Genomic DNA, 25,207 nt, shown 5'->3' with positions numbered 1-25,207 from the left:
ACCACAATTTCTCATCCTGGGTGGTATGTGAAACGCTACCACCCTCTCCTGGATGGAACAGAACAGACTTGCTCACATTAGCCACTCCTTTTGCTGATTTTTTAAATGTCCTGTATACATCCTGCGTAAACACCGCACTTGTTTAATGAATGCTCTGTTCCTGATTCCAAGGTACATGGAATTACTGTATATGATGACTGCACACATCAGCACACCAGCATAGTTTGCTAATATAACATTGTATCATCTGTCAGACCATTACTAATACTCTTTAGCTGTTCCTACAGAATTGAGGGATATATGTAATTTTTACAACAGTAATGAGTTACATGTTCAGGAAGTTCTTAATTCTAAAACAACATAGAGGCATGTTTCATCCCTCATCTATTTCTCTCCATGCCTTAATATGCTGCATTCTATCTCTCTCTTTCATCGTTACATTTTCTAACTTATGAATTGTATCACTGCTGTCTATTCTAGGTGTACACCTTTGAAATGGAAATCATAGAAGCAAACATGACTTTTGCAGGAGGGTACAGATGTGAGGTGTCTACCAAGGACAAGTTTGATAGTTCTAATTTCAATCTGATCGTCAATGGTAAGATGAATTCCTGCCACCTTGTTTCTTCATTTTTTTTTTCACCCCTATATGCCCACTGACAATTCATTTTGGTACACAGTAGCTACTAGGCAAGCATAGATCTGAAGTATAGACCCAAAGAGCTACAGGTACACTTAGAGAAGCTCACAGATGAGGACTGGAATGGGTTGGCAGAGACACAGAGCACTAAAATCACACTTAGATGTCATTAAAGTCAGAACTATGATGCTCTTAAAGAAAGCACACAGAAAGGCAAAAATCATCCCAGCTTTCCTCTGTATTTATTCTGATTTCAGCTCCATTCTTTCATGATATTTAATTCCACTAGACTAAAAGAGAGGTCCATTCTTACCTAGGCAAAAGCTCAGTAATAAAAATGGATACTTGAAAAGAAAAAAAAAAAGGGGAGGGGGGGTGTGAAATGGAAAGATTTAGACATGTGACATTATTTTCAATTCCTTTCTTACCCATAAATTTGAGTCATGCAGAAGCACCTTGTGTTATAGCATTGCTTTTACATTTTACATAATCCGTGGTGCCACCCTCACAATTGCTATACTGAAAAGCTTATCAGCAATTGAAAAGGAAGTACATTTTAACATCAATTTCGCCCTATTGTGTAAAAGTTTAGGTAAAATATAACAGTATAAGCATGGACCACCTGAAAGTGTTGAATGTTTGCACCATTCCTTGTTTCAGTGGTTCTGTTGAAGGGACCACAACATTAATTTGCCTCCAGCAACCAATGAGCCTAATGTGCAAAGCTAAAAGTTTATCAAAGGTAGTCAATCAGCAGTATTAACTTTTGAAGTTTCACTAGTTGGCTGTAGGACTCCTAAGACTTGGGAGATGTGATTGAGAACAGTTTTTCTCCCCGTAGTAGCAGTACATTTATTCATAACAACAGGAGCTTAGAACAGAGTAAAAAAGTTCTCTCTGTGCAATATCCTATATGGAGTTTCTATATATCTCTACGTATTTCCAGGAATTTACCTTTGCTTTCAGAGGATGAATTACAATTTATTATTAGTAATAATATTCAGTTGATATCCAGTGGTTTTCTCATTAGAGTTTAAATACTCAGTGAAGCCAGTATCGAAACTAAAATTTACCAGGAGGAGAACTGACAAACAAGAGATAAAACGGTTCATCATGCTGCAGGTGATTATGAAGCATGAGAAAGGATTCAGTTATACATGAAACACTGGATGTTGAAAGCTAGTTAGTGAAGGCTACATGTTTAAAGATGATGCTTCAATCTTTCAATATATAATTGATCACAATTTACAATATAAGAACTTTAGAAAGAAAATGCCTGCAAAGTAAAAACTTTAGAAAAAGTACTGTGTTTTTGCATTCTTTTGACTTGCTCTCCCATTCTTTTCCATCACTTTTTGTCACATCAGAAGCACCAATAACTGGAGACTTGGATATTCGTGCTGCTTTCCGACGCACGTGAGTACCTACAGTAGAAACTTATCTACATAAGTTTGTACTTCCATGTAGAATTCATTACTTTCCTAGACAAAATTAATTAAAAACAAGGCTGTTGTACAAACAAGCACAAAAGTGGGAATGTCTACTAAGAAAATATTTCTGCTATTAAAATTCTATATAACTCCTAGAAATCATCTAAGACAGCTTAGACTTTGTACTAGCATAACAATCATGCTTGTCTTCAATTATGCAATTGATAATCTGTATAATTCTACCAAGAACTTCAGCACTTTTTTTCAGACATAGACCAATAGACAACAAAAAGATTCTGTGTAGTGCCTAGTCTTGACTGGGTCTGGCTTGAGGAACTACATGTACTTGAATATAAACATTTGCTACACAGAGAAGCAGAGTTTGATGTGAGCTCTGTAAGGAGCATATCACTGATAACATTAATACAAGCATTTTGATTGTATTTGTTTTCATGTTCTATAATTATATATTAATTGAATGAAGACAATGATACTGCAAGTGCCTGTATAAAACCTCAGATTTATGTAGGTCTTAGATATTAAAGGCTGTTCTCCCCACATCTATAAAACTGTTTGAATTGATTTATGTCTTAACGGAACAATGTTCCCTTCTGTTAGTAAAATTTGCAAAATTGGTTGTGTTGCTTGTTTTGTTTTGAGGTTTCAGACATTAACAACACGTGCTTTTTCACTGTTGAGTATTTCATCTCCCTCTGTGTAATTCAGTTTCTGGTTTAGTTTTTAGATATTTTTGCGAAGTTACCAAGCCAAGAATATTCCAACAGAAATCTATTACTCTAACACAGGACACAAATAATCTGTGGCAACTCCTTGAGTTTTTCCCTATAAGGGCTATTTTTATGAGATTTTTCTAACATTATATCACAAAGAACTAAATAAGGCTTGCAGAATTTACCTACGCTCAAATCCATCTATATGTAGCTGACCAGCCTCGCTGTGGTACCTATTAAATAGAGGACACACTGCTTAGCTGCATTGTGTTATTGCACTGCAGCGAAATTTGGCTTCAAGAGTTTCTCTTCTTGCTAAAACAAGTAGAAAAATGTAGAATCAATTCAGTGTGAGTGCAGTGTGAGCAGCTTCAGGCTGTTCAGCTTTTCTGTTTCTTTTGTAAGAATGGAACCAAATTTTGAACCGAACTGTTTAAATCTGAAGCTTTGTCTTTGATACCTTCACTCAGGAGTCTGGCAGGAGCGGGCAGACGGATGACTTCAGCCTTTCTCAGGTAGCCACTGTCTGTGTCAGCAGACAAATTCAAGTCTAACAATGAACTGCCTCTCTCTGCATAGGAAAAGAAAAAGAAGAAGAAAAAAAACATAAACAAACAAACAAACAAAAAACACACAAACCCCAGAACTACCTGCAGCATACATTCCAAATAAACCATCTTCTATAGCATGTAGTATTTATGAGCTCAATACATGCAAGTAAGTAGTAATGTAAGACAAGTATAAATAAATGAAAAGAGTAGTTTGATAGTTTAGTGAGAGGCAGATTCATCTACAGAAAACGCATGTGTTTGGCAAGTGTCATCTTCTCACCATAGTTAGAAGAAAAAAAGTAACTTCAAATTATATGCATGTCTTCTCCCTCTGTTTTACATGTGTTTCTCTCTACTGAGCACATCCTGACCACTCTCCACTCTCTTGACCACCTCTGACCACTTTCCCAGCACACTCTTTATCCTACCATCATTAAATTTCCCACCCTGTCTCTTTTGGTCCCAATGCCTTCTACCATAATGGAAACAGGAGCATTAATTAATTAGAGAGTCTAATCTGAGATCAGACTTAACTCTGTGCATGTTAAAGCCACTATTAGGGTCTAATTCTTCAGAAAAGCTAAACATTGATCGCTGGGCTTTCCTGAAATTCTGATTTAAGTGTGACCTAGGAAGCAGTAAGGTGACTAGTTATTCTCCCAGCTGTAGATTCTGATTTCTTGAATATTTGATCACAAGAAGCCCTTTTCAAATTTGGGATTATACTAATGATTTTTATGTACATTTTATGCCTGCAAACACTGAAAATCTTTGGAAAGTGGGGAACAAACTGGCCAAAAAACCACTTTTCTGTTTGAGCATTATACCCAGAAAATTGTCCTTTCCAGTATTGTACTATCTTCAAAGTAATCACAGAAGGAAAACCAGTACTTTCTTAACAAAAAGATATTTTCTCACAACATATTCAAAACTACACTAATTCAAAATTGTCACTTATTCTCACTAACCTTGCATTTTCAAGCAGCACAAGATGTTTAGCACTTGTTTTTCTTCTGTTTTATTAAAAGTACTGTTAAAATACCCAACATTGATGATGGGAGGCTGAGATGAAGAAAATACATTTGACTTTCTAAATCTACCTGAATGGAAAAAAAAAAAAAAAAGCTTTTTTTTTTTCCTAAGTTGAATAATCAATAGTCATGGAATACATTGTAACTCCCAATACTTTGATATCAAATCCCTGCAGTGAATTTTAGGAAATAAACCCAAAAGGAGTTAACAGCTAAAACACATTTTATTCAGGACACCCAAAATAACACTGTGCATTCCATCTGAGTTCACCATATGTGACAAGAATTACACATTCAAAAAACTCCTGCTTGTGGTTTCTTGTTCTCACAAATGAATTCATCACAACATTGCTTGCCATGATGCTTTTGAAGAACTGCATATTGAAACTCATCTCAGAATCAAAGTCAGATCACAGATTTCCTACTTTAACTCTCCCAAGCATCAACAGTATGACACTTTTTCAGTATGAAGAATTCTGGAAACACGAATAGCCTTAAGAAATAATTACAGCTGGGACAGTGCTAGAAAAAGTGGGTTTAGATTGTGAAAAGTCCCACAAAAAGGTTGGTTAAATACTGCCCCACACGGTAAACAATATCCACGTTCCTGAAACAACAGCTTTCCAAAAGTACTAGTGATTCTAAAGAAAAGCTTCTGCAACATCTTCATGATACGTTCCAGAACAATATGACTACCAAATTAATACCATGTACAACTTTGTCCATAATCGGTACAGAAAAAAATACAAGTTGATTCAATATATTTCTAATCCTATAAAGGACAAACAGCCTAATTAAGCCACCATCCATGTCACTGCACATTCTAAGTCATCCTAAACTACTACATCTACTACTTCTCTACAAAAAAAAAGATATAATCTACATAATGTTATAGTCTCACGAGCTATTCCCATTTCCTTCTGAAACTAATTATGGTTTTCTGTTACCATACAGTACCGAGGGGCATGAAGAAGGTGGAGAGTTTAATTTTAGTGCCCTACTGAAAAAGAGGTGAGTAAAAATCCATAGACTCAGAGAAATAAAGTAACCAGCCTCTGTTGAACAGCTCTGAAAACACTAAGACTAGAATAAGTGAAAGTTTCATAAATTCAGAATCCCTGTAGTTTTCCTAAAGCAGCTCTAACTGGAAAAAAGGATGACAGGTAACTATGGCAACTTCTCCAAACACACAGCATTTGCTGCATTTTTGCTAGGTTTATACTGGAGGGGAAAAAAAAAAAGAAATTTGATCTTTCCCAAGATGGAAAATGCTGGGACTGGGCTAATTATGTGCTTCCACCAGCACTTTTCAATTAGAACAAAGAAACAGAAAACAAATTTACAATACTTGTCTATAATGATGCCTTATTTATATTTTTCTGTCCTAAGTTTTCACAGTTCTTCAAATCCGAGAGCTGGGAAGTCAAGTTCTTTTATTAGATATCTAAACGTTACTATTACACTATACAATTATATATTGTATAGCTGGTTATCTTATATATAAGAAGATATTCTATGTCGTATAAAATATCTTTTACTCTTCTAACTCTAGTTCTTATTTCTTGATTATACTTTCACTTTTTGGGTGGAATTTCCTCCCACTCTCATCCATCCTTACCACATTTGTTTTCATAACCTGTCTGCTTATGTTTTTCTCCTTTTACCACCATCTTAATATGGATGCTTTGGATGCCACTGTTGCCAACAGAGAGTAAGATTTTGATTTCATTTTATTATAAATACATGGGTCAGACTGAATATAAGAACCGTTTGCTTTGAAATAATGCATGCATCTTTATCTTTCTTACATGTAGAGCATGATAAAAACGAGATAGTATGAAAGAAAAATATCAACCACCAATTTCTGAGACAGAAGTCCTTTTAAATTATTAGTAGAAGTTAAGGGTGGCTCATTTAATACTAATCAATGTATTTCTCTGGATGTCGTTTGGTTTTCACCATCATTTTCTTTTATAAGAAGTTTTTAATTGTCCTTGAATTTCCAGATTTTTTTGATAACCTGCTGTTTAAAATTCCTATTGTAATAGAAATTAAAATCAGAACAATCATTTGCATAACATGCCTGCTGGTGCCTATCAAATATGCAACAAAGTGTTGGTCCATCCATCCTTAAACGTCTTAAGTGAACATATTACTGAAGTCATTTATTCCACAAATCTATCGGCTTCTCAGTTACAAAACATCTCCTTTTATTCCAAGGAAAGTTTCCATTACTCATTACCATTCCATGACTGGCCACTCACTCTGTCTTTCCACCTCCTGAAGTTACTATAAACACTTGAATCCACAGCCATGTTTTGCAAATCTAAACTCATTTAAGTTTTCTCAATCAAATAATTGGATAAATGTTGTTGTGAATCTGTGTTCAGTCTCTGCTCAGGTGTTGGTATCACTATTTCTGAAAAGTGTTTTTGTCTTCAAAAAGAGTACAGCATCATGTAGACACTTGAAGTAGCTTGGGTACGGAAGACAATAAAGCCACAATAGCCTCATGTTTCACTCAGGTTAACTCACGCAAATTTCAGTGGGGCAAGGAAGGTCAAATAGGTACACAAACTCTGTATGACACAATATGCAGTGCCTCCAACTGGAAGTGAATTCTGGCTTTGCAGTAACACCACAGCCAGAACTCTCAAGAGCACCAGCTAGACAGACAGAAAGTGGTGGACACACTTTCTATAGCTGACATCGATATCAAAGTTTCTTGTTTGATCACGAGCCCCAGAGAACTCCAAAACAAAAAGTGCATTAGAATTGTTTTGTAACTCTAAAGTAGGGAAAATGCTTTCTGAATAATGGCAGCAATCAGAATTGTACGGGTTTGAGAGCTCAAACAGAGTAGTTGTACACACAATCTAATTTCTATAGGAAATGTAAGGCAAAAAAAGAATTTTTATTCTACATCTAAAAATTTCAAATAAATTGAGACCAACATGAAAATATTTGCATAATGTCATACAGCAACTCCAGCTGGAATGAAGTGCTAAGTACTATGAGCCCTCTCCTAATGCCTTTCACTTAGGTTTTCATAATTAGTTTTGAGCACTGACAGAGCTCTAAAAAACTTTTTAAAAATTATAAAAAGTAAACATCTCCAGTATTTCCAGGAATCTTCAACTTGTGGATTTAACTGTTCATTATTTTTTAGACTAGAAATATAACTAATTAAAAGAAGCTTATAAATGTCACTGCATTTTATCAGTGGCTTTGACCTTTCTTGACTTACAAATCTCTGTTTAGTGAATTTAAGCATGTTGATAAATTCACTGCTTCTGGTTGTTTTTCACAGACACTTTAGAAGCAACCTATGTATCCTTGCATGCTTTGCACACTACAGGTTTAAGACCACTCCTATATTAAGGAGAACGTATAGTCATAAAATCTCACCATGGAATGAAAGCATTATTCATTAAAATAGAAAAAGAGACCTCATGCTAGGGAACTCTGAAGAGCTATGCAGATTCAAATGGAATTGAAAATCATTCTTTCACCATTTCTGCTTTGTCCCACCTAATTGAGAAGTGCCCCTCAATCCAGAGGTAATGAACATTCCCACTCTAATAAAGAGAGCTTCATTTAATACTATATCTCCTGTGGCTGTAATTTAATTAACTGGTGTTGACATACAGATGTCATGGGCCAAGGAGAGGTCATTAGGAAGAGGAAGGGAACAGCTGTCACAGAACTATTAAATGGGATAGTGAGCAGAGACCTTGAAGGAGGTGACAGCTGACAGGTCCAATCAGTTGACAGTAATGGGATAGGAGGGAACCATCTCTGGGATGTACAAAAGTATTTTTAACCCCTCCACATATGTTTAAAATGTATCAGCTGCATGTTCCATTTACAGCAGGTTCACTAAGCTGCATCTTAATGCCCCCAAGTGCATAGTTAACCTATGAGGTGATCACTCTGAATAAGGATCCCCAACATCGGGGATGGCAACGTAAGGGTGGGAGAAATCTCAGGAGTCCAAGTACTCTCTAAGTTCTCGTACGCTGCTTATCTCCTGTGGGTAATGGAAGAGTACGGCTGAACTGTGGAAACTGTCTTTCTGGGATCAAAGAGAATGTTCTAACAAATTCAAAACAGTGAAAGGGAGTACTGGGATGGGGAGACCTTTGATCAGAGGCAGCGAAAGAGGTTTTTTTCTTTTTCACAACTCAATTAAACACTATACAAATTACAACATTTAGCTTTTAGTACCATTTTACATGCAGCTTAGAAGCCTTTCCCTGTAATTAGAAAATATTAGTATTTCCAGGGAAGATACTATATTCTTGCTAGTGAACAATTTTCTTGTATCTCAGCTTGCATGCACCAAAACAGTATTGCTGGATATAACAATCGGATGACACTGAGTAATGGAAAAGCTAAAGCAAAAATTAAGGAAGTCCTCTCAATACTGAGATACACTAGACTGTAGAATTAGTTCCAAATTCAAAGATTTTTTGCATGACATATTTTAAAATAGCTTACACAAAATACTTTTGAAAACTCCATGAATAATCCCACCTGCAAATTTTCAGGTAAAGGGGTCTATACAGATGAACATACAAAGAGGCAGATAGATAGGCAGAGAGACCATCAATATTTCTATAATGCCTGAAGGCATCTGTTAAGTCTTTCTTTGTTGTTTCCTATGATTTTATATTCCCTTTTTAGATACACTTTGCTCTGCAGAACATCAATTGTACTAGCACGAAGAAGTCAGCAATATTAGAACTATTATAAATTCCTGGTTTATGTACTTATATATCTATTCCAAGTTATCTGTATTTAGAAATATTTTAAAGTTGCTCGTTGATACGATCAGGGCAACTAGCCCAAGAACTGCTTATATTAAAAATAAAATATCTTGGTTTATGTGGCAAACCAGTTCAATTCTCCTGCCTTCTGCTAGGCAAAACTGCAAATCATTTGTAGCTGCCCCAAGCTAGATGTTAGGTATATAGAGAAGAGGAATCTTGATTAAATTTGTGGGTTATGTTGGCGCACTGTTATGACATAGGAAATACTCAGTAGGTGGCACTTATCACAAGGACTCCAAATCAGTGCAATGAGTGCTAGTGATGGTTTAGTGCTTAGTGCGTGCTAAACCTCTCCAATGATATAAGATACGGCATGCCATATTTCAGCTCAAACTCACTGATCTGAAATCCTCTCTTCTTCCACCTTTTCTGTTCAAGAGCTAGAAGGGTACCAGAAATCCCAAGCCTGGGCAGCAGTACTTCAATAAATAGAGCCCTTGTTTTACAAGCAAGCCTTTTTTGGGGCAATAAAAGGAGTATCAGAAATGTTTGGTTATACTTGCTGTCTAGACAGACTACAGTCATGTTTTTTAAGTCATAATATTTCTAACAGACTAATGGGACTGTTCTTTTCCTGAAAAAAAAAAAAAAAAAAGGAAATACACTCAATAATCCTTCACTTTTCTCTGCATTACCTGTTGTGCGACTTGTCTGCTTGTTGAGGTTTACCACTGAACAAGGCTTCATTATAAGGGTATGTTCTGATGCACTGAAATCTACTTGGTCCTGGTGATATCAGGAACAACAGCCACAGAAGTTCCTTTTCTTAAAGAAATTTTTAGGATAACGTTACCTCTTTCATCCTTTCTCTGTTTACTAAAATGCAAACTGTGACAGGCAACAACTCCATGATGACAGGGCAAAGCAGAGCTATTTGGTTCCCTCTAAGGTGATCAACCATAATTAGGAATAAGCAGAAGTGCTTACACTTTTATTACAAATTGGAGAGTGGAACTGTACAAAGCGTGGGAGTGAATTTGGTTTCAATAGGAAACAGCATTTTTCTCAAGCCTATTGCAGAGCTTTTGCATGAGGTCCTTTATCTCGCTGCTACTGAAGCACAAGCATGGTCTGCTAAAGGTGAAGATGACATTCATGGCTCTTTTCTGTTGAACACACAATGCTTTCTTTCTTGGCCATCGGGATGCCGCATGTTTTCCCAAACGGTTCTCTGCATCATTCTGGAGTACAGCAGCTTCTTGCGCTCAGTAAATCGGTAAGGTTACACCAATTTCTTTTTCTATTTATGATCTTTAAAAAAAAAAAAAAAAAAAAAAAGACACAAAAAGAATGCCTTTCTCAAACCCAGACAACCAAAATTTCACTTGGTTTTGCTAAACCAAACATTAATTCTTCCATTACCACTAGTTCTTTGGTTAAACTATACAGCAAGTAGTTCACTGTAAACCTTGTCTTGTTTGCCACTGCTCACTAGTCTGTGTCTTTATGTTTTATAGATTACTATATCCAACAATTGTCTTTACAATAGAGGATAAATATTTCTATAATCTGTGATTCATTTTAGCAAAGAGAAAAAATGTCCCGAGTAGAAAAGGACTTGTTTCTTAATAACATAAACCAACTGCCTTGTTTCTAAGGCATCCTCAGGATATCGGTTCCTTGCTTTGCCACAGGTTTTTTGTATGACCATGACAGGAAAATAAGTATCCTGTGTTTCCATTACCCACCTTTAAAGGGAAGTTCACATTTATCTGCTTTGACTATTAGAAAGTAAATGCTTCAGGACAGTGATTGGATTTTAATTACTGTATATATAAATATAAGTAACACTAGTCACCAGTCTTATTTCATTATTTTAGGTAACAATATAGTAAAAAGCTAGACTGCTAACTTTTTTATTAATAAATGGCTTAATTGAGCCAATATGTAGCTTGCCAAGCCTACAGCTGCTTTTAAATCCCCTCAGTTATGGCATTCAGATACTCTAATCCCTTTCTGCAGAGGTGAAGGAAAATCTGAATCACAATCTGACGTTGATGTCTGGGAAATCCTGAGGAAAGCTCCTCCTTCTGAATACGAGAAAATTGCTTTTCAGTATGGTATCACAGATTTGCGAGGGATGCTGAAACGCCTCAAACGCATAAAGAAGGAAGAGAAGAAAAGTACAGGTTGGTGAGCTGTATTCATTTCAAATATGTGTGTTCATCTCTTATTTGGGAGTTCCTCAAATATTAAAATCAGCTGGACAGCAGCCAGACACAAGAGCAGAAGACATGGGAGTTTCCTATTCCAACCATTACACAGACTTTACACATGAAATGCTGATTACCAAAGAGTAAAGCTGTGCCCAAAGTTCTGAGCTACTCTGGATATTCTGAACCTGCTTATTTGACGAGTCTCGTCTACTGTGCCCCAGGTAATAAAACAACATCACCCTTCACTATCCCAAAACTGGTCAGTATGTCAGGCATCAGTGATACATTTAAAGAATCTAATTTCCATTGGGATGATACATTTGGAATTCTTGAGCCTTTTGTAGTCTTGTGAAGTATTATTAATTATTTTGAACTAATCCGTTTTAGAAATCTGAAACAGAGATGGCAAATTACCCTTCAATAGTACTGAGAGGATCAGTATCATATTCCAACATGGGCAGACATAGCTGTAACTTTATTTAGAACATGTTGAAGTACATATTCACATCTGATTTAAAATACTCTACTTTGTTTATTTTAATTACTATCACATGCTTTTCATCCTATGTTAAGCAAAAACAGAAAACAGAACAGGATGAAGAACAGACAAAAATGGTAAAAATGCAAACAGGGATGCAGAAAGTGCAGAAGGTTTGAGATTATGGTAAACAACAGGAAAAGGAATAAAGATTTAGTTTCTTGACAGAGAATATATATATTAAAAAAAAAAAAGTTAAGTATAAAAATTATTAAATTTGTTTTGTGTTTGGTTTGGGTTTTTTTAAAAAATTCTCCATCATAGCATTCCTCAAGAAGCTGGATCCAGCTTACCAAGTGGACAAAGGGCAAAAGATTAAATTAATGGTCGAAGTTGCCAATCCAGATGCTGATGTGAAATGGCTGAAGAATGGACAGGAGATCCAAGTGAGCGGCAGGTAAGCTAGAAATACGGGAAATCCAAAAAGGAATGAGCTACAGCTTGGACAAAGTGGAAAAACTAGTCTTTCTTAGAAAGAAAGGAATAGAATAGAGATAAATAGGACCTGAGAAAGAATCTACATAGTGCTTTGGCTCAGGGCTAGTTTGCTGTTCTCATTACTTTTTCTTTTTCTTCCCTCTGTTCTATATATCTACATGTGGAACTGGATGTTTACATCTACCTACTTAGCAAGTAAGTCCTCAGATTACATTCTGATCTTCATGTGTATTATCCAGTGTTCAAAATTACTTTCTTGTGATATGGGATATACTTCAGTGTAGCTTGTTTGTAAAACCAATTCCAAGTGATTTTATTCTGAAGCTGTGACAGAACATTTTTAATGGCAGTCAAGTTTGTTGCATGGCTGGATGTTAGAAAAGCATCCAACACCATTCACAGGAGTTTGTATCTCACACTTGTATGAAGATCTCTCCATAATTTCCTTTGCTAGTTTTTCAAAAAGTACTGCTGTCCACTGCACCAGGGCAGGGATACAGGGCTTGAGTCTTAACAAACTTTGTCACTGATGTCAGAAAAAAGTAGGAACCTTTTTCTCTGCCATGCAAGGGAAGACAGTGACTGGGTCCAAAAGAGTTACTCTCTGATAATTACATTTAGATTCTCTTTTCAGATATATTTTTGAGGCTGTTGGGAATAAGAGAATCTTGACCATAAACCACTGCTCTCTGGCTGACGATGCAGCATATGAATGTGTGGTAGGGGAGGAGAAGAGCTTCACAGAATTATTTGTAAAAGGTGAGCAACAGCAGTAAAAGGAAAGAGCTCTCCCCTAACATTCAGCATTGAATTACTGTCACCTTCTCTACTCTCAGATTAGTTAGTCTCATAGGAAAGTCTCAAACATATGAGCAGATTCTGACATCTATTGAAGCAGATATTTTTCTTACAGTTAAATGAAGGAAAATTTTCCCTATAGTTGCAAATAAGAAAGCACAGGAAAGCAGCACAGTAATAATTACCTTTAATTCTCATTTAGAAAGTGATTTAAAATTGATGCTTCCAGTTTAGAATTTCAGTATATTAAAACTGATCAATCCTATGTTTGCATTCTGTCCCATGAAGCAAAACCCAAAAGGACATTTTGCTATTTGCTAATTGATAATGTGATCTGGCATAGTAAATTTTAAGTTTCAACACAGAGAGCATCACCAGAGGTTATTCCTGCTGAATGCAGGGCAGTGAAATCTATTTTTGGTCTTCTGTCTTTCAGGATACTCTTTTAATAAAGATCTCTTCATTTCCAGAACCTCCGATCCTGATCATTCACCCACTGGAGGACCAGATGGTGATGGTTGGAGAGAGAGTGGAGTTTGAATGTGAAGTGTCTGAGGAAGGAGCCACTGTGAAATGGTAAGGGAATACAAAAGATAAAAACAAATCAAAACCAAACAAACTCAAAAAAGAAAAAATAAAAATAAACAAAACAAAACAAACAAACAAACAAATAAAAAAAGGCAAAAAAACCCACAACCACAACCAATCAACCAAAAAAAATCCCACCATGAAGCCATATTCCTCCATGGGACATTCTAGGACCAGTGGTTGTGGACAAGAGTTGTGGAACAAAAAGGAAGAAGGCATCCTACATAATTGTTTTCAGGAAAAGATTAATCCTCCCCCTGTATGTTAAACATTGAAGAGTAACTGAAAGGCCAGAATATGGCAGGAAACAAATTAAGTATAGATATTTTAGTGTCTCTAGAACAGTGTTTACAGGATGCTACTGAATGTACTGCATTGTTAGCTTTAAAGTTTTCTAAATACTTGACAGTAATTTCTAGCTACTGTCCAGACCAATCAGATCTGTACTGTCATGAGTTTACAGTACTTTGTGGAATCTACTGGTCTTCTCAACTGCAGTGAGGTGTGGGGGCTTTTTAAAGCATTTTTTTCTTAGGTAAGAAGTTAGTGTCTCTTGAGACAGAGAGGGAAGGTTATGGACTTATTTTAACATATCTGCTGTGGTGATCTTGCAAAGCCTGTCATTACGCATATGCAGCAAGCAGGATTAAGATGACAAATATTTGGACCACAGAGTCTATTTTATTGGGCATTCCAGCTGAGCGGAAGCTGGAAGGTTCACACTGCTTGGGCAGGCACAGCACGCAGTGCTCACATAACAGGTCTTACGTACACTGTTCTCACTTCATTTCTCTACCAGATGAAATTCTCTTGTGCTTGTTAACAGCTTCAGGCACATGGTTATCAACTGTTCCCACAATGCCCATTACATTCCTGGAAAGTGCCAACCACTCATCTGCTGTCCCAAAGGAAGGAACCGAGAATTTGAATAGAGCCCAAGAGCTAGCAGAGCGTGTGCATTACACTATTAAAGCCACATGCACAGGCACACATATGCTATTGTTCAGGAACTGCTTACAGATGCCTGGTCATAAGAGATGGGGACAACCAGATCTGTCCCTCTCAGAGCACAGTGCAGCTGCCACACTTTGATCCTGTGCCTTTGAACAACTCCCATACATCTTGCAGAGCTGGTATCTGTGGGATGAGCATTTGGTGTGACAAGGCCAAGCCAGCAGCTGTCTCAGCCTGAAAGGCAGCAAGTGGTCAGAGAAACTCTTCAAATCATAGCAACAGAAAACTGGGCAGTTAGACATTTACAGTGTATTTTACTGTTTTTATTACGAGACTCAGTCAATGCTCTTTGGCAAGAAAGGGAGCATTTTGGACAATGGAGAGTAGTGTCCAGGGAAAACAAGAAATACAGTAAGGAGAAAGAGATTCAGTTTATGGCTCATTAGGGAAATGCTCAGTAGTTTAAGCCAAGTAACAGGCACTAACTCAGGGCACCTGTTATAGCCCTTGCACCCTTTAAACCTGGAATATGAAATCACAAGCACATGAACAAAAGCAATTATGTGACTTGCACAAGACAGAAATAAGGCTTACAGCCTCTTAGGCATGGCCATCAGACTAGGGCTTGGAGAATTCATTATGTGGATCTCTTCATAGTAATCAGGAAAGAATGTTCTCTTGATCACCCAGAAAAGTCTCACATTCTTGTTAAGCAGTACTATGGTATAGTTATTTCTAAACTTTAGATGACCTTGCAAATAATACAATTCTTGAAGAAAAAGATCTAAACAAATACACAGTTTTGACCTCATTTTTCCATTTCTGAATGTTGGATGTATTGTCTCGTCGGCTCCAAAGGAAAACAAACTATAGTAATGTAATAATAATAATAATAATAATAATAATAATAATAATAATAATAATAATAATAATAATAATAAAAAATCTGTGTGTCTCCATTATCACATAGTACCTACATCAGCAATATCTCAGAAGACATTACCCAATTTACCCTTAGAATCTAAACAGGAAATAGGAAAGCATTTCCAGACACAGAAAAGAGGCATTGAGTGGCAAAGTTGAGAACAGACATTTGATCTTGCAGATGTTCAGGACTTGGGTAGACTAAACCATGTCTGGCCTACCTACTACTGCACTAGTTCTGCTTCAAGTGTGAGACTGCACCAGTTGAGCCATGGTTGTCTTTAAACCAACACTTCTATGGTTCTATAAAACATTCCAATAACACTTTAGTATCAACTGATCCTCCTACTTCATTGCTCTAGTTACTAAAGGAAGGCCTGTAATATTACTTATATAAGGTTTTTCACTTTTCACTGTAGGAGTGTGTTATTTTAAATCAACTAATATACAGGAGTACTTTTTTGAGGCTTACAGTTCTATCACTCCACTATTTGTCAGTACAGCCCTTTGCAAACATTCTACTCATACACAGCATCAGCAATGTGCAAGTCAGTAAAACAAACCCTGTTGGTCACGCTCCTTTTGATGCAGCCCAAGATACTATTTGCCTTCTGGGCTGCAAGTGCACATTGCTGGCTCATGTTCAATCTTTCATCCACCAGTACTCCCAAGTCCTTCACCACAAGGCTGTTCTCAATCCCTTCATCCCCCAGGCTGTATTGATTCCAGGGGTTGCCCTGACTCACGTGCAGGACCTTGCACTTGGCCTAGTTGAACCTCATGAGGTTCAATTCTTGAGCTTGTCCGGGTCCCTCTGGATGGCAACCTGTCCCTCAGGTGTGTCAACTGCACCACTCAGCTTGGTGTCATCCACAAATTTGCTAAGGGTGCATTTGATCCCACTGTCTGTGTCATTGATGAAGATATTAAACAGTACTGGTCCCAATATGGACCCCTGAGGGACACCACTTGTCACTGGTGTCCATCCAGACATTGAGCCATTGACCACCACCCTTTGGATGCAACCATCCAGCCAGTTCCTCATTGACCAAACAGTCTACCCATCCAATCCATATGATGTCACATCCCTGAAGACATTCAAGGTCAGGCTGGATGGGGCTCTGAGCAACCTGACCTAGTTGAAGATGTCCCTGCTCATTGCAGAGGGGTCAGATTCGATGACCTTTGAAGGTCCCTTCCAACCCAGATTTCCCAGGGAATTAAGACACTAGTAATTGCAAGTAGTCTATTTTCATTATTTAGACAAGATTTCAAGACACCTCTTTCTTATCAATGTCTGAATAGAATGTTCAGATAACTTTCATGAGCCACATGTCAGAATACATCACCAAAAAATAAAGAAGTTCAGTTTTGGATCACTAGCCATAGTGCATATGCCTGTTTTTGCCACAGCGGTGTGTTGAACTTCTGCATTACAGTCCATTCTCAGCAGTTCAGCAAAGCTTTACGAATTGCATTGGAGCACTTGTTCAAGAACTAATCTGCATGAATGAGAGTACCAGCCTTAGGAGAGCATTTTGCATGTGGCCTCAGGCTCTTGCCACTCAGTAAGAAGAGGAAACATTATCCTGGCATAACATGAAATGCTGTGTTTCATGTGGTTGTTACAGGCATCCTCTGTTTCCTCCCTTACTAGTGTTGCGGTCCTGGGATCTGGAAGAGAGGCCAGTGTTTTTCTAAACCAACGATAAGTTCCAATAAGCTCTGCTGTAAAGAACACACAGGAGGGAGCAAACTGTAGGTATTTTGAAATGCAGTTGCAGCAGGTGCATTTTAAGTCACAAATTGTAGGATTCCTGACTCTGCTTAAAGTTCTGACCTTGTGATTTACTTCAGCAGACTCTAACAGAGGCAAAAGTTTTTTTGAAATTAGAGCTATTGTATTTTAATGAGCCCTTAAGTGACATTTCAATTTGCTATCCTATAAGCTCATTTGTTAAGCTCAACAGTCACTGGAAAAAAATAAGGGAAATAAGATATAAAGAAAATTCTTATTCTATTAAAATAATAACATCTTTTCTATTTCTTTTTCCATATGAGCAAGTATCAAAGAGAAAACCTTTTTCATTTACAAACTGCAGTAGCATTCAAGTAACATAATATAAACACATTCAAGTAATAATGAAAGAAATGCCGCAAAAGGAGTAAGTTGAAGAAATTACAAGTTCTTATCTTGAAGCCTGTTTATGTTATTTAAGATTAGCAACAGGAAATCTTTAAAATGCCTTATGTATTTTTATGTGACCTTGACTAAACAGCATGAATCCTCTCTGCTTGTTTCCCTTCATGACGATTGGAAATTACAATAATTAAATTTCCTCCCAGGCTGGTGAAGCTTAATTCAGTAATGTCTTAAATACATTGTGGCATCCTTGAATGGAAAGGGCTACAAAATCCAAAATACATCTTCATTTAAATCCATCCTAACATTTTATTCTTTTACTGATGCCCACAAATCATTAACGTATAACTATTATAATTCAAATTAGGAAAACTAAGACTTTTAAGTCATTTCCAAGCAAGTCCCATTTACCTTATGGTGGCTTATAAGATAGTAAATTCCCTGCTAGTGAAGTGAGCCTTCATCCCTATGTCTTCTACAGTACTTAGCATACTTTCATGTTTATCTATAGCATATAAATAGTAACAATCAAGTACTTCCTTGTGAGTGAACTCTCTTGAACAAGAAGTCAAATACCTAGTGAAAATTAATGGTCAAGCTAGAAGCACTCTGGTTTTGGTTCTACTGCTATTTGTGCAATGATCTCTTTTATTGCTAACATGAAATGTTACAAAAATGGGATTATCTTGTATCATCCAATCTCTAGCAACATTGAGCTGATTCTTGACTCTCCTAACCATAGCAAAATGACTCAACACTATTTGGGATTGCAGGGAAAAGGATGGAATTGAGCTGACAAGGGAAGAAACATTCAAATACCGATTCAAGAAAGACGGAAAAAAGCAGTATCTCATTATTAATGAGTCAACCAAGGAGGACAGTGGACACTACACTGTGAAGACCAATGGTGGGGTATCAGTCGCTGAACTAATTGTACAAGGTAGGCACAGGTAATATTACAGAACGAGAGATGCTGAAATATGAAAACAAGCTGAAGGTAACCTTCTGCAGAACAGTACACAGGGGTAGCATAATGCTCATGCCAAGGAAAAAGATGACTTAATAAGGGGCATAAGGCTTGATAATAAAGGCCCCAAGGAAAGCCCAGACTTGTGTGCCGGATGTAACAGATACTCTAATAATAACAGGCGCTCAGCTATCAGCTCTGTTAAAGCCCTGCATGCTGTGGATTTCCCTTCATATTTCACTCTTTCACAAACTGCTTGCTCAACCCTAGCCTTTTCTATGCAGTAAATCCACACTGTTTACTTACAGAGCTGTTCTGATTTGTTGATGTGTGTATCAATTACTCTCACAATATCAGAGAAAAAGCTGGAAGTTTATCAGAGCATTGCAGACCTGACAGTGAAAGCACGCGACCAGGCAGTCTTCAAGTGTGAAGTTTCTGATGAAAATGTGAAAGGAATCTGGTTGAAAAATGGAAAGGAGGTGGTCCCAGATGAAAGGATAAAGATCTCTCATATTGGCAGGTTAGTTTTGTTTTAGAAAGCAGGTAGAGTCTTGAGTATTGCATTACAATCCACAGGAACTGTTTTCTCAAGGGATAGAATATAAAACAAGACTTTGTCCTGGCTCCAGCTAAAAGGAAAAAAAGTTTAAAACCTTCTCATATGCAATCATATAGTCACAGACTTGCTTTGATATATGTACTTCTGTGTTGATATGTTTTGCATGTATGGCATCAGTGGTATATCAGTAGAATTCATTCTCAGTTTTCACTAGAGTTTCATGTTTTCTTGGTATTCAATCTAGAGAAGACATTGTTGATAACTTTAACCTTAGCAGTAGTGTTAGAGAGATTAAGATAGCACATATGTATAAATGCCTTCAGAAAAGCTACTGTTCATTTTAACATACACAGTTGTACAATTCTGTGCTTAAGTTTCCTAGCAGTCTAACTACTACTGGAAATGGAGACCAAGAAGATTCAGAAGATACGTAAGCATTACATGTTAAGTAAAATCTACCTTGGTACTCCCTTTCTGTATTCTGTTTTGATTTTACAATAACACAGGGATGGAGCATCAGTTTTTATTTTGTTTTTCCAGAAATTATTGTAGTCACAATCTGATCAAAGGAAACCAGTCAGCAGTGTTACAACTACCCTTGTAATGGTAAAGGACTGGACCAAAGCAGAGAAACTGTTTCCTCTATTCAGACTAGATTATGCATCTACCTTGACAAGAAAAATCCAATCATAGACAACTGACATGGATGCTGACATAGATTTGCTTCAATACCAAAAGTAGACCAGTCTGCAGCCCTGTTGGTTGTTGATTCAATGTCAGAGCAAGGGAAGAAGAAATAGTAATGTCTGTTAATATCCTATAGCCTGCACCTTGTTTCTGGAGATAGCCCTGTTTCTCCTGGAGAGGTAAGGTAAGGGAGTGGAATGTATTTGTTCATGTTTCCAGAATCCATAAGCTAACTATTGAGGATGTAACACCAGATGATGAGGCTGATTATTCCTTCATCCCTCAGGGATTTGCTTACAACCTTTCTGCCAAGCTTCAGTTTTTGGGTAAGTTATGGTAGAATATGTAATGGGAATTCCAGAGGGATAAATAGATGCCATTAATCATGGTTACACCAGGAAAGAGTATGCAGAACCTCTTTCCTGATACATCAGTACAGGCACATCGCTTTTCCCTGTTATTTTGTGTTATCATTATTACATTGTTTTACAGAGCTTTTTTTCCAATTTATTGCATTAATCTGTTGATACATATGCCTTATGGGGTTTTAATGATTAATAGTTTTAAAATTACCTTTTGGGTGCAGATGCCATGTAAATTATGTTTTCTGATCTATTTCTCCTGCCACCCCTACCCCCACCTTTTTTTTCTCCAGAGGTCAAGATTGATTTTGTACCAAGAGAAGGTAAGAACAGCAGTCATTATTTATATGCAAGTAAACATATTTTCAATAGCAATGGAAGCAGTGGGGTTTTAATTTTGATTGAATATTCACCTTTTTTTTTTTTTTTCATACAGAATACTCAAACTATATTTAAAACTTATTTTCTATACCTTTGCTATAGAACCTCCCAAAATCCACCTGGACTGTCTGGGCCAATCCCCTGACACTATTATCGTGGTGGCTGGGAACAAATTGAGATTGGATGTTCCCATATCAGGAGATCCAACACCCACTGTCATCTGGCAGAAAGTAAACAAGGTAATGTATAACCTGACACAAGGTCTGAGGCAAGGATGTCACAACAGAAAATTTATTTTCTTTCTCAAATTTTACTTTGATTTGCAATTCTTAGTTACAAGTATTTTCATCTTCCTTTTAATTTTCTCTCTTTTAAACCTCAAGAAAAAAATTAAATATCTGCAATGCAACTGTTTGGTATTTAGCTGGTTTTGTGAATCATGTTGAACTCTTCTTCTTCTGAACCGTCACCTGTTTTTCTGTTCCAAAAGAAGGGGCTGAGTATATTTGAGTAGACATGCGTACATGCAGACAGTACAATACCATACACATTAATTTCCTTCCTACCTCAGAGAAAAGTTAATGAGGAATCATCACCTTATAGAATGGACACATTCTGGAGATGGCAGCTTCTTTTTAAATCTTTCTCAAGAATTCGAGAGTCTGTGAAGAAAATGCCTTAGCAGACCACTGGGGTAGAACTTTATTTAGTGTAACGAAAACAGAGGACACTTGCCATTCACCTTATCAAAGCAATACAAAACATCCAGAAAGAATTTAGAAGCTCGACACAAAATGTTAAGTGAGCTTCCCTTCTGGCTATCTCAGAATATCCCCACCCCTTGCTATCGGCAGGCTCTTGAGCTGTAACTAGCACAAAACACAGAAATACTTTGCATCATTACATCATTTACCACACGTGGAGATGTAGACAAAATAATATTGCCAATTATATTAATTTTCCCAATTTCATTTTCTTCATGGTTCTGCTGCATTCTTTGTTCAGTTTAGCATATTGAATAACACTTAGGACTTTCTTCTGCAATGTGGAATTAGTATGGAAACAAACATGATGGGTAACTAGTACCACAGGACACAGATTCACAACCAGTTACAATTCTACTGCAGAATGTCACACATCTTTCTTGGTTAAGCTGTAGATGCAGCTTTGCTGACTTATCCTTCTCTTAATTCACTGCAGCCTGATACATCTATTTCCATTTCTGCTTTTTACTTTAGTATCAGTTGATTTCCTTCCTAGGTCTGCTTGTTGCCTCACTTTGCTCTTCGTTTTTCCCACACCTCCATATTCAACCCCCCTAACAAACCTGTCAACTCTTCTCTGTCTCAGAGAAACAGCTTTATTGCTCTGCTCAGAAAGATTTAGCTTTCTGTGGGTTTTTTTGCTTATCTAGAAAAGTGACCTTGTTCGAAGCAATGATGATTCCATGACTCCCTCAGAAAACAACAGTGATTTAAATACTGATAGTAAGGTAAGTTCCTTATTATTCATGCAGACACATAAATATGCTTAGTGTTTTCCAGATAAAAGGTCATATTCAGAAAGAAATAAAACTAAAGTCAGTAGGTATTAAAACTGGCGAAGTGAATAGCTCAGGCCCAACATCCTGCCTCACAATGGTAATTACCAAACACTTCAAATGGGCACAAGAAGTCTGGTGACTAATTCTAGAGTAAGATGCTCATTGAGGAAATCTCTTTCTAATCACCATCACATGGTGGCTGAATTACAAAGCAGTTATTTGAAAACTCTTTTTAACATATTTGTGAATATTTATCTTTTTTTCCCCACTAACCTGGAGACTTCAATAATAACTAGAAGAAAAAAAAAAACTAAGACAATATCATACAAGACACAGAGAATCATGACGATGGGTCAAGAGAGTGGACTATGTATGTACAAAACAGTGAAAGAGGATTCATTTTCCAAAAAGTTTCCTTTTTGTCATAAATAACTTTTTTATTTTGATAGAGTCAAAATAATTTACATTTATTATGCAACAATAAACCTTACCGAGGTTTAGGAGTCTGCTGTACTAGTCACTATTCAGACACATATGCTTTCCACTGGTTTCTCTTCTGTCTAAACATACACAGGCACATAAAGAAGAAAGGAGTGTTATAAATGTAGAGCAGAGTTGTGGTCATTATGTTTAGATCTCAGCTCAGAGAAGAGCAGAAAGTTACCCCATATGACATTCTTGAGTGCCGGAAGTCACACTGATACCATTAACAGTTACAAGAAACATGGTAAATTTCTTAGAGGGAAATTTGAATTTGCAAACCTTGAATTTGCACAGTACCCAACTATTATCCATGAAAATCTCTACATTGATAGCAGCAGCTATCCCAAGTAGAACTTTGTGGAAGTACTTAGTAACATCTTTGAAACTTAACTGCCTATGTGTAACCAGCAATGAATCTCAACCTGCAGACTTTCAGAATCAATTTTTCCAAATGTTATTTATGTGAGCCACTTAGTGTATATTTTCTCAATTCTATATATAAATAGAAGTTGGAAAACTTTATAGCTTTTCAATAATTTTTATAATATTCAATGATTTGAAGATTTTCTCCAGTTTACATACAGGCTCATCAGGCTGTCCCTGGCACAATTTACACTGACTTTATCTGTTATTTTCATTGCATACAGCTTCTGTTTGAATCTGAAGGCAGAGTTCGTGTGGAAATGCATGAAGACCACTGTGTCTTCACCATCGAGGGAGCAGAAAAGGAGGATGAGGGAGTATATAGAGTTATAGTTAAGAATCCAGTGGGAGAAGATAAGGCTGATATCACAGTCAAAGTTATTGGTAAGTGAAGCAAGGAAAAAAACAGAGCATGGAAGCATCATGAGCTCACTGAAACTCACCCTTCTCTAAAACTGAGGGAAGTTCTGACTTTAGGTTAAGAAAAAACAGAAAAGGATCATAAAGGTAGGAATACTATCAATCACAGAACTCGGCAGAAGTATTTTTCACAGGTAGATGCCTTCTGTGTGAAAAGGTAGGAGAACAACTGTCAGTAGAAATCCAGGTATCTCCTTTGTATATATTTCCAGTGTCAGGTGATCCTATCATTTTATAAATAATAATAATGTATCTGATATAAGATAAACAGATTGCCACCATGAGTCACAGAAGAGCTGAGAGGGAATATGATTTTGAGTCAGTAATTTTTATAAAATTTTTCATAGTATTTAATTTGTTTATACCCTGCCACACATATGACAAAAGGTCAGGTTAAAAGTAAACTTAGAAGTTATAAAGGAAAATTACTGTCACCTACAGTATTATAATTTAGAATTCGCTGCTTAGGTGAATACTAAGTCTCTTTTCATATTTTATAAATTTTAAATCTTTATTTACTACAAGTATCTGCAAAATAACAAAATATGAGAGACATGTGGCCATTGTATTGTATAAAGTTTGTTCGAGGGAAAATAGGAAATTCTGTCTCTTGTTACAGAACAGAATTGCCTTGTTACCTTAAATTTTTGCAAAAAGTTTATTATGTCTGGGAGAAACACAGGAGCTGAATAATCAATGGTATTTAAAGGAAAACTGATCTAACATAGAAGCATCAAAGAGCAGGATTCACTTTAGGCTAAGATAATACATTCTCGATTGTAACTACTATTGCTATCTGACAAAGCTGTATCAATACCATGCAGAAAAAAAATCTTAAGGAAAAATATTTCATTGACTTGTATACAGAAACCAAAACAGCAATAACTCTCATTCACTCTCACCCTTTCTTCAGATGTTCCTGACCCTCCAGAAGCTCCCACGATCAGCAACATTGGAGAAGATTACTGTACTGTGCAGTGGCAACCCCCTAAATATGATGGTGGGCAACCAGTACTTGGTAAGAAGTTCTGAAATATAAAGTCCCCAGCAGGCTTGCCTATATTTTTTGCTGCTCTTTTAAAATGGCACAGAAGGGTCCTCCATGTTTATTTACTCTAGGAAGGCTGACCCTCAGAAACTAATTCTTCTAACTATTAAACCTTCAAACTGGTCTAGATTCTGGCCCTTCAATTTTAGGGAGAGAGTGCCCCCTACCTGTCCTGTTTGGATCAGAGAAATATTTCAGCGAATAAGTTACCAAAGCACAAGAAGGTGATATCAAAAATAGTTAAAGCTAAACGTTCTCATTCAATATTCACTGAAATTTTAGGTCAGTGTACAGGCCTTTGGACTTACCTGCAGATACCAAAAGAGACCTGTGGCCACCTCAGTCACCAACTCCAGTAATCTGCAATCTCAAGCACTCAAGCAACACATTTCTTTTAGGAAACTACTTCATAATTCTACTTCATATGCAACCACACGACGGGGTCACAAAACACTTGCCAATCATTTTAATGACCTTAAAATCTGTACTAAAAAACAGATGCCAAAGTTATCATGCGATACAGTAAATGAGCTGAAGCAATCAAGAATATCAACAATACCACTTTAAGTCATCTGCA

The 25,207-nt window shown here is 36.8% G+C and overlaps 1 protein-coding gene across 1 annotated transcript in view; it reads left to right on the top strand.

The window, feature by feature from the left end:
- The window catches only part of MYBPC3 (myosin binding protein C3), a 63,401-nt gene that overhangs the window by 13,163 nt on the left and 25,031 nt on the right, over positions 1-25,207 (top strand). The window contains exons 6-22 of the mRNA XM_082058073.1: positions 481-598; positions 2,008-2,056; positions 3,272-3,316; positions 5,338-5,394; positions 10,408-10,431; positions 11,178-11,344; positions 12,174-12,306; positions 12,982-13,106; positions 13,616-13,721; positions 18,528-18,694; positions 19,079-19,244; positions 20,190-20,296; positions 20,626-20,655; positions 20,816-20,952; positions 22,128-22,205; positions 23,387-23,546; positions 24,496-24,600. Of these exons, the coding sequence (XP_081914199.1) occupies positions 481-598; positions 2,008-2,056; positions 3,272-3,316; positions 5,338-5,394; positions 10,408-10,431; positions 11,178-11,344; positions 12,174-12,306; positions 12,982-13,106; positions 13,616-13,721; positions 18,528-18,694; positions 19,079-19,244; positions 20,190-20,296; positions 20,626-20,655; positions 20,816-20,952; positions 22,128-22,205; positions 23,387-23,546; positions 24,496-24,600 (1,774 nt within the window). The remainder of the gene's footprint in view (positions 1-480; positions 599-2,007; positions 2,057-3,271; positions 3,317-5,337; positions 5,395-10,407; positions 10,432-11,177; positions 11,345-12,173; positions 12,307-12,981; positions 13,107-13,615; positions 13,722-18,527; positions 18,695-19,078; positions 19,245-20,189; positions 20,297-20,625; positions 20,656-20,815; positions 20,953-22,127; positions 22,206-23,386; positions 23,547-24,495; positions 24,601-25,207) is intronic.

The sequence above is a fragment of the Streptopelia decaocto genome (genome assembly GCF_964273445.1).
Source record: "Streptopelia decaocto genome assembly, chromosome: 7".
NCBI lineage: Eukaryota > Metazoa > Chordata > Aves > Columbiformes > Columbidae > Streptopelia > Streptopelia decaocto.
Note: the sequence above shows the minus strand (reverse complement) of the source record. Positions and strands in the feature narration are given on the sequence as shown.